The sequence below is a fragment of the Lactuca saligna genome, chromosome 9 (assembly GCF_052625555.1).
Source record: "Lactuca saligna cultivar CGN05327 chromosome 9, ASM5262555v1, whole genome shotgun sequence".
Lineage (NCBI taxonomy): Eukaryota > Viridiplantae > Streptophyta > Magnoliopsida > Asterales > Asteraceae > Lactuca > Lactuca saligna.
In genome coordinates, this window is record NC_136425.1 from 40,146,767 (window position 1) to 40,157,038 (window position 10,272).

Consider the following 10,272-nt stretch of genomic DNA (forward strand, 5'->3'; position numbering starts at 1 on the left):
CGCATCCCCTTCTTCAGCCTCATCGAACCCCAGAGTCCATCATCGATTGCGAGACGAGAGTGTGTGCTCCCTTTTGGATCCGTCGATTGTAGAAGAAGATGCAGAAGCAATGGATCAAATTTAAGGCTAATGTTCTAAATTTATCTTTGTTTCTTACGTGATATCAAGAATATTATTTATCTACCATAATTAATTATAAAAAGATTACTACAATACCATTAAATGATTTAATTAATGATTTTTTTTTCTAAATTCCTATTAATGCATTCATATATATATATATATATATATATATATATATATATATATATATATATATATATATATATATATATATATATATATATATATTCCTTTTCAATTTCTCAATGAAAAGGTTGATATATTATTCACTTGTTCTATTAACTTTGATTATTTACCGCTATTTTTCCTATGTTGGAGAGTCACATTATGCTAAACATCTAAAGTGTCCCAACTCGTAATAGAATTGGCTTTGTCTAAGTCGTTTATTCGTTTTGATGACAATGGGCCGTATTATGGACCAAAACCTAAACCCACAACAAAATCGAAATGACCATATGATTAAGAAAAAAAAAAGACCGCTACTAATACAATCATAATACAACCACAGGGATCATTTATGTAATTTATATTTCTAGGATTATATACATTATCCATTTTAAGAAAAGAAAAAGGAGAGTATATATAAAACGGAGCGTAACGTCTATATTTGATCGTATGATGGAGGTATAAATAGAACCCCATTCGACCGTTGCAATTTTTTTCAATTCACCAATTAATGATTTCTTCTACAACAAAAACCCTAATTCTTCCCCTCTTTAGTAATCGTCTCCAATTTGGCAATTTTCCAACTTACCAAAGAATTTTGAAACTTCAAAATTCGCTAACCTTTGAGGAAAAGACCGTATTTATCCCCTCGAAGTTGAACAGATCAGAGTTTTTGGCTTCTTTTTAGAGGCATTTACGCAACCACTTAGTGCATTCATCTTGGTCGATCCATCGAAGATGGGAAGACGCAAAAATTCTTTGGCTGATAACCCTTCTAAAGATCGAGAAGGTTTCAAAAATTCTTCGGCTGATAAGCCTCCTAAAGATCGAGAAGGTTCATGGAAAAAGATTTTTGAAGGACTCGCTAACTTGGTACAAGACCAACAGCGACAGCTTGAGTCCCTCCTAAAAGAAAGAAAATCCCTTGAAAAAAGAATCAGATCGCAGCACGATAGATGGGTCTTCGACGTTAAGCTATTAGAAGATTATATCTCCCAGGTGAGAACCCTAAATTTTCAATCTTTGGTTCTTAATAATTCTATTATTACGCCCCTTGTTTATGATCTTTAGTAAATTTAAGTTAATTCTATTTCTTGTTGTAAATATTGGTGGTTCCTATTCTTTCGGTCTTTCTTGATATGATATGTTGTTTTTAGATGATGAGAAACTCAAAAATTAAAGATATGGCTCGTGCTGTTGATGCTGCAAAGGCAAATTTGATCATATCTATGAAGCAAAAAGAAGCAATAATGAACAAATTAAAATTTGGTCAGTTGTTTCCTCTATTTAAATCCTAAATTCCCAAAAATTCTTGTACTTTGCAACCTTTGTTGCATTAGATTCATTTACACATTGGTTCTTGATCTCATCCACATTTCTATTTTGTTATTGCAGAAGATGCAGAGGATGAACGAGCTGATCTAAGACTTGTCTTTGATGAACTCTCTCAGTTTCTACGTGAGCCAAAAGTAAAGTCTATTCTTTACCTCATCGATATTCTCATGGCATTTACATCATTGATAAATGAAAACAATGCATAGTAATCTTTACCTTATACAGCATCTAACAAGGAGCAATAGCAAGAATGCTAATGAGTCTGCACTGAAAGCAGAGAGGGATTTTGCATGGAATCAGTTCAAGAAAACCGATGCCCAATTGCAAGAACATGTTAAGAAAACCAAATCTGAAGTTGAAGCTGCAAATGACAGAATACAGAAATTAATCTCTGAATTGGAGCAATCACAGTCATTAAACATGGAAAAGAACAGAACGATTTCATCCTTACAAGATGACATGGCTGAGTTGGAATCTGATTCAAGAAAAAAGAGTGAAGAAATTTCAAGACTCACAAAAGAACTGGAGTTGTTACGTGGTGATTCTAATAATAATAATAATAATCGTTCTAAGCTTTCTATTACACCTGTATTGCGTAGATGCACAGTGGATTCAGGAGGCATGTCTAGTCGTTCAAGTGACATGGTTGTGAATGAGAAGGTAATGAGAATGATTACACTGATTGATTCTTGTATGATTTGAATTTTGAAAAGAAATATATATTTTTTTATTTGAAGGGAGAGAGGAGAAGTTCTAAGAGAAAAGGAGGTGACACTGAACCAAGGCTGTTTACATCAAGATTTAAAGTTCCAAAGTTGAAGCACTTGTCCACATAGTGAATTAGAGGGCATAAGTTGTATGTATGTATGCTTGGTCAAGTTAGTAACTTTACCAGTTGCTCTAGTTGTTAGTAGTGTGTAAAATTGTAGGCTCATATGGTTTATTTTGTGTAATTATCTAATTGACAATTTGACATTAACGAATGTAATGCATTTTTTATAAAGGTGAAATCTGTACATTACATACATACATACAGAACACAAAGTACAAAAATGCACTCACATTGATAAATTTGTTATAGGTCTGGGTTGGGTCCACTGGTAATATAACAATTTCCCTCAATTTATGTATGATTATGTTAGCTGAGGTGGCTACTGCTTAATGCTAATAATATGAGATTGTGGGCCTTAGACATGATTTCCACTTAGAGCATGCACATCGTGTAAGTTATGATCTTGCAAAGAAATACCGGCTCAGTCTTAGAGAGAGAGAGAAAAAAAAAATGAAATTCCAGTATTACGGGCATTGCAAAAACCTTTTGCAAGGTGCGATGCGGATGGTCTTATATTAGACCATCTGCATTGGCTCCTGCAAATGATATTTGCTATGCTACGTCGTCTTTAACATGTACCACATGGTTATTCTTCTTTTATACCATATACCATGAAAGTCTTGCATTGTGGACCCCACCATCCACCGTCATAACCTTCTATTTATATAATTTAGTTTTTATTTTTACTCTAATATTTTCAAACTACCACCATATATAACTAAAATGTCTATGTGGCACATTTTTTATGTATATATATTATATTATATTTAGTTTTTTAAATTATTAATAATATATAAATGGATTATTGAAATGTCAGTGGGGACCGTTTTTGAAGAGTGTTGTTAATTATTGATGTGATATATAATTACAAAGCTGGCGCGACTTAATTGAAAGTTGAGTTGGTATTGCATTGATGTGGATGAAATGAGACTCTGCAAGATGACATGGTTGGGATGTAAACAAATCGTTAAACTGTAATTCGTTTATTTAATAAAGGAAAGAACATGAATGATTTTCCATTCATTTACTTAAATGAACAAACACGAATAATGATCTTTTTATAAGCACAATTCGATTTGGAGACACAGTTTGGAGTTTACAAACGATGAAGGATTGGTGACTTGTTTCGAAATATAGTTTTGGTAATTTTTAGATTAATTAACACAACTTAGTCGTTGAATTATACTTTTGGTTGTTTGATTTCAACAATGAACAACTAAAACCTCTTTTTTCTAGTTTCTTGTTTGACATTCATTTATGTGTGATTGATTTCGTTGATTTGATGTCTTGAATTGTTTTTTATTTTGTGATTCATGTTTTGTTTGATTTAAACACTTAATTTTTATTTATATTTCATGATTGGTTATTTAAATTATGTTAATTCTAATTAAGTTAATTAATTTAGGAAATCTGTAATTGTTTTATAAACTAAAACTCATAACAAATAACGAATTTGTTCTTCATTAGAATTTAATTTCATCGTAAACATGAGATCACATGTTTTTATGCTTCGGAGCCTATAAGAAGTATTGAAGAATATTGTTAGGAAACTTGTAAATAACTTAAAACAACTATTCTTCTAAGAACATGTTTATATTTACTTAGTAAAGTTAAGTTTAGTTAAAGAGTTTGTTTTCTAAATATAAATGATCAAAATATAAATTTAAAAATGAAATATAAAAAAAGCATGTCAAATGTAAAGGAATGGAGTCGAATTAGAGTGTTTAGGAAAGAGATACTATGCCTTGCCAACACAACTATAAATGTTTTTTTTTAAAATAATTTGTACCCAAATAATGCCTTATTTCTAAAAATAAAAATAAAAATTTAAGTAGGCCTAGGCCTACCCTAGTCCTAAGTTGGCTCCGCCGTGGGTATGAAGAAGGTGGTCCAGCAGTGGTATTTTACATGTGTAAGAAGATGATCATGTAGAGATGATGAAAGGTTGGTGGTAAGAAAGCCAATGGTGGTGCTTTCAATCTGTGGTGAAGATGATCTTATTATGATGGTCGATTGATGGTGAATTAAGACCGTGGTGAAGTGATTACTAGTGGGGTTAAACTTCTTTTCTTCCTCGGTTAACTTGTAGGTATGGTGATGTCTTAAGGCTGGAGATGGTGTTGAATTAGGTTGTGGTAACGATATTGGTGTTGATGTGGTTGTGATCATAATTAACATGGGTTGATGATAATGGAAATTGCATAACGAATATGAGGTAAATGTGGAGGCTGCGGCATTATCAGAAGATGGTTGCATGCAGATGGTGCTTTCAACCGAAGAAGGTAGGGTTGGTGGTTGATATGTGGTCAAATTCGTTTATATATGCATCATGGAAACCTAAAAACATGATATAGCTTGTTTCAGTGGTTAAATAACACCAAAATTGAAAGTTTTATAAAGACTTAATTGGCCTGATTAGAACTTTAGAGGCCAATTAGACGGAGAATTTGACAGTCAATACAGTCAAAACTTATTATATGCTTTATTTCTTTCATTCTATGTCACACCCCCAAACCAAGGATGGCGGAAACGTTCGGGGGTGGAGGACTTCAAGTATAGCATCATAACCACAATTTCAATAGTAATTCAAGCAAACACAACCAACATATATATAATTGAAAAGTTACATCACTTGTATGAATTACATGTTTCAAAAATCAATTACAATATGTTGTCAAAATATGAAAAGTTTGACGCCTCAACGTCCCATCCTCAAAAGCACTTGGTAACCCGATTAATGTTTTCCTGTGAATACAAGTTGTTTGAAAAGTGTCAACACAAGGGTTGGTGAGTTCATAAGCTTTTATTAATAATCTTATTAGAAGTCTTTCACATGTAAATGTCGCGTTGTTTCAGAAAAATCCGATATTTTCCTTGAAATCCGAAGAATGTAGCCTTACAACCAAAGACTAGAATGTATGAGAAGTCATCGTTTCTTAGTAGAAATGTTGTGAGTTTAAAATGAAATGGAAAGTAAATTTATTCTATCAACCTAAAACCTACTTTGGTTTTTATGCAACCCCGTAAACTTTATGAATTGTTGTCTCCCTAAGTGAGTCGCTATAATCATACTGTGACTATGTGAACCTGCCACAACGTTTCTCAGGCGTCGCGAAAATGAAATGACATTTGTCACCCGTAGACCTGCAGGTCCAACTGTAGCTAGCAGCAAGGTGTGGGGTGTCAATCCCAATATAGATCTATATACAAGTATCACGTTCTCCCTCAAGGAGATTCTGATTATAACTACCAGGAATTATATCCCGCACTCGGACGTACGGGGAGATAGAGAGATAGAGATCGAAAAAAAATAGAGAAACTCACAATATAGGATAACAAGTTTACGATAATTGTGTGTGAATATAAATATTTCTTGTATGAATGTACCTTTCTTGTACGAGTGCGTAGAGTGATATATCATAAACTATACCTGTTATAGTTTATCTAAAATGTTTGTAATATGTATGAATTCTTTTATGAAAATATATTAGTATTGTGAATTTATCAAACTATACCTCTTATAGTCTAATAATACGTGTTCCAAAATGAATGAATAATATTTAATATTTAATATGAATGTCTTAATTCCAGTTCATAATGATAAACTAACATGGAAACACATTCAAATATTAGAACTTATGATTATACACTTTGCTCAACATAATACAAAGTGTTATGATATTTACATACTGTTGGCTAACTTTAGCCATTCTGCCCTGTATTTGGAAAAATCATAGAAAAATCATACGAAGTCGAAAACTAGATCCGTAAATTTTGAGAGTTCACAAAATGTGTCTAGTTTGTTCATAAATTTTATCTCAATTTATAATGACCTCTAACTTGGGTGAAAAAGTCCAAAATCACAGACTGGTCCGGATTGTTGTTTGAAATGATAGGCAGTTTTGTAAAAATCACCATAAATTGTAGAAAAATCGTATGGAGATGTGCAAGTAGCCATTTTAAAGCTAAAAACTCGAACTATTTGCACCTTGTACAGTTTTGAAAAAAAAATGTTTAAGATGCCCAAGACAGTCCGTGAATGGAGTTGAACTTTTCTGATGAAGGCTGTTAGAAAAATCTAGTTATATTCTTAGTGTTTTAACTTGTATTCCCCCCCTGAAAACTTGAGAAATCATGAAAATGTAGGGGTATGAACTCACCTTGAGTGATTTCAGTAGATGATTGTTGAAGAATGGAAGTGTTTAATTCAAGAACACTTGGAGATGCCTTGAAGGTTTTCGAGAATCTAACATCATAGTTAGGGAGTTTGTGTAAGCAACCAAAGATTTGAGTAGAATGAAGCGAAATAATAATAGGGAGGATGAATTTTTTACTTACTAAGTGTGGAAGAACACTTGAATCCAGCCTTGGATCTCGAAAATTTGTGTAGAAGAGTTTGAGAGAAAGAGTGATGTTTGTTACTTAGTGGGATGAGAGAAATGAGAGAAAATGAGGAGTGTGGTTGATTGTTCCAGCTCAAAAACGTGGGAGTGAGTGAAATTTGAGTGTAAGGGAACATTGAAGTGACATAGGTAAGGTGGGGAGGTATGGCTGGTCATAGAGTGGGTGTGGGGTGGTTGCTTGTGACTGCGGATCAATGACACTGCTTTGAATGCGAAGTTGGATTTAGCTTTGCTATAAGTTTCAATCGATTTTGAAATTGAGTATTGTTCGCATTTGTATGAGTGTAGTCGATGAATCGATAAAGCAAGAACATATGAGTTTTGATTCGCAATTGGATTGATGATTGAGGGATGATTCGTGAAGAAAAAACGCGAAGTCAAGGACTATGAAACTGTTGTTTGCAAGAATTTAAAAACTCGATTGTGGAGTTGTTGATGCTCATTTTGCGAAAGTAAAACAATCGAGTGTTCGCATCTATGAATCAATTTGAAGTCAATTGGGTTAATATTCGCATATGGGTTCAACATATGAATTTTTGATTTCGCAAGTTTAGAGTTCATGAACTAAACTGTGTTCGCATTTTTTTTTTTTGGAATGAAAATTTTGTGAATCGCATTTGATTTATTTGGTTAAAATGCGAAGGTGATTAATGCGAAGGGATGCGAAAGGTGTAAAAATGAAAATGCGAAGTATTTCTCAGTAGAATGCGAATTGGGGAAGAAAACAGAAGATTTCAATTATTGTCCCTGGAGTTTCGCATTTTTGAAATGAAAATTTTGTGAATCGCATTTGATTTATTTGGTTAAAATGCGAAGGTGATTAATGCGAAGGGATGCGAAAGGTGTAAAAATGAAAATGCGAAGTATTTCTCAGTAGAATGCGAATTGGGGAAGAAAACAGAAGATTTCAATTATTGTCCCTGGAGTTTCGCATTTTTGAAATGAAAATTTTGTGAATCGCATTTGATTTATTTGGTTAAAATGCGAAGGCTTAGGAAATTTTTTTTAACACAAACTTTTCTCCTGTGATGTTTTCCCATTATCATAACAAGTTATACAATACGAACATAACACTTACCCTAATACATAAGGTTTAATAGAGTTGACCGGCTTGACTTGATGACTTGACTTGACTCAAGATTGACGATTGTCACATTCTATTATTTTTCTAGTCTTTTAGATAATAAAATCCCCCCCCCCCTCCCTCCCCCTTTACTTTTATTGTTTATTCAAAAATGTTAATACCATGTACCTCACGGAAAGAGGTATTTAGCATTTTTTTTAACAACAATGTAACTTACTCCTAAATTACCACTTATGTGACTATGTCTCCAACGCTTAAACCCATAGTCTCTCAATTGAGAGCATCACTACTTCCCGTTACACCAAAGTCTCTTTAGTAGGTATTTAACACTTGATATATGTCCTTGCGGAGTTGCATGTGGATTCGACAATTGCCTCTCGTAAACTATCTTTCAGGTACAGATAGCAGTAATTTAATTATTTTTATACTTTTGTTCATTTATTGTTGTGACAAACCAACAATTTTTAAGATATTAACTATTAATTAAAATTTTAAAAATTAAAATAAATGTTGATGGATTACGCTAACCAAACCTGAGGCGTTTTTGACTTATCATAAGTTTTTATCCACTTTAACTTGTAATTAGTTAAGGCAATTTGAGCAAACCTTATGTTCACATCTTACCCAAACAATCAAGGGGGAAAAATAGAATTAACGTGGTTCGAACGATGTAACTTATGTCCACGAATAGGAACTGTAACCTATAGAGAATTCGAATCGGAATGTATGATTCATATATTATTCACCAATACAACGAGATACATATATAGGACGGCATACAATAGAAAACTCACGAAATAAGGAGCTATACAAGGAATGGATATGACTAATAAATACCCACAATACTTTCTATGGTTATCCAATCTTCTCAATAATACCCATAGTTAGTTTGTCTCCTCCGATATTAGCTCTCGTCAACACTCCCCCTCAAGGTGGAGAATGTATGTTCGTCATTCCTAGCTTGTCTAGAGAACTATGGAAGGTGTTCTTATATACCACTTTAGTTAGCATATCCGGTAACTGATCTTCAGAATTCAGAAATGACAACTTAATTGTTTTCTTCTCCAAATGGTCTTTTATAAAATGATGATCAATCTCTACGTGGTTTGTTCTGTCATGTTGTACGAGATTATTTGCAATCTTAACAGTTGCTTGATTATCACAATACAAGCTCATCAGCTCGTTTACTTTAATTCCAAGATCCCTTAGAATCCTTTTGATCCACAGTAGTTCGCAAGCCCATGTACCATACCCCGAAACTCAGCTTCAACACTTGACCTAGCCACCACCTTTTGTTTATTACTCCTCCATGTAACCAAATTACCCCACACATATGTGAAGTAATCTGAGATAGACTTCATGTCTGACTTATCTCCGGACCAATCTCCTTCAATATACTCGTGAACACCTTGATTGCCACTCTTTCCAAAAAATAATCCCTTTCTAGGACACGCTTTAAGATAACGAAGAATTCTATATACTGCCTTCATGTGATATTCATTAGGTTCATGCATGAATCTGCTTACAACACACACCACATATTCTATGTCTGGACGTGTGTGAGCTAAGTAGATTAATTTTCCCACCAGCTTTTGGTATCTTTCTTTATTTGCGAGTATTTGATTGGTTTGTAAGGTTAAACTATGATTCACTTCAATTAGGGTTTCTACTGGACGACAGTTAAGCATGCCGGTCTCCGCTAGTAGATCTAGTACATACTTTTGTTTACACATAGTAATACCACATTGCGATCTTGCAAATTCAATACCAAAAAAAAAACCTCAACTGACTAAGATTCTCCAGTTCGAACTTAGTAGCTAAAACCATCTGTAGCTTTTTATTTCACCAGGATCGTTGCCAGTTACTACCATATCTTTTACGTATACTATTAGAGATGTCATTTTTTCTCCTTGTGTCTTCACAAAGAGCGTGTGGTTTGCATCACTCTGTTTGTACCCCACGGTCTTCATGAAGTTGTAAAATCGTCCAAACCAGGCCTGGGGAGATTTTTCAGACCGTATAGTGCTTTCTTTAGTTTTCATACTTTATCTCTACAATTTATTCCATGTGGTGGATCCATATACACTTCCCCCTACAGTGTGTCGTTTAGGAATGTGTTTTTTATGTCAAACTGATGTAACGGCCAGTTCTTATTAGCAGCTATCGATATGAGAATTCGAATAGTATTAATTTTCACCACCGGAGCGAACGTATCACCATAGTCTACCCCATATTTCTGCATATAACCTTTCACGACAAGTCTTGCTTTATACCTTTCCATCTTTCCTTCGACATTCAATTTAACTATGAAGATCCATCGGCACCCTGCC

At 33.8% G+C, this 10,272-nt stretch overlaps 1 protein-coding gene across 1 annotated transcript; it reads left to right on the forward strand.

The window, feature by feature from the left end:
- Nucleotides 1-758: 758 nt before the first annotated feature.
- On the forward strand, nucleotides 759-2,626 carry LOC145014171 (cytomatrix protein-like protein). Its single transcript, XM_078972542.1, has 5 exons — nucleotides 759-1,287; nucleotides 1,446-1,557; nucleotides 1,684-1,757; nucleotides 1,849-2,283; nucleotides 2,361-2,626. Exons 1-5 carry the CDS (start codon nucleotides 1,027-1,029, stop codon nucleotides 2,457-2,459), a joined length of 981 nt encoding a protein of 326 aa, XP_078828668.1. The 5' UTR covers nucleotides 759-1,026; the 3' UTR covers nucleotides 2,460-2,626.
- The last annotated feature ends 7,646 nt before the right edge of the window (nucleotides 2,627-10,272 follow it).

Bases quoted from the DNA above. Each gene is read 5' to 3' on its own strand.
- LOC145014171 (XM_078972542.1), top strand. From the start codon at position 1,027: ATGGGAAGACGCAAAAATTCTTTGGCTGATAACCCTTCTAAAGATCGA. The intron at 1,288-1,445 runs GTGAGAACCCTA...TGTTGTTTTTAG, and splicing joins TAGAAGATTATATCTCCCAG to ATGATGAGAAACTCAAAAAT. The intron at 1,758-1,848 runs GTAAAGTCTATT...TACCTTATACAG, and splicing joins AGTTTCTACGTGAGCCAAAA to CATCTAACAAGGAGCAATAG.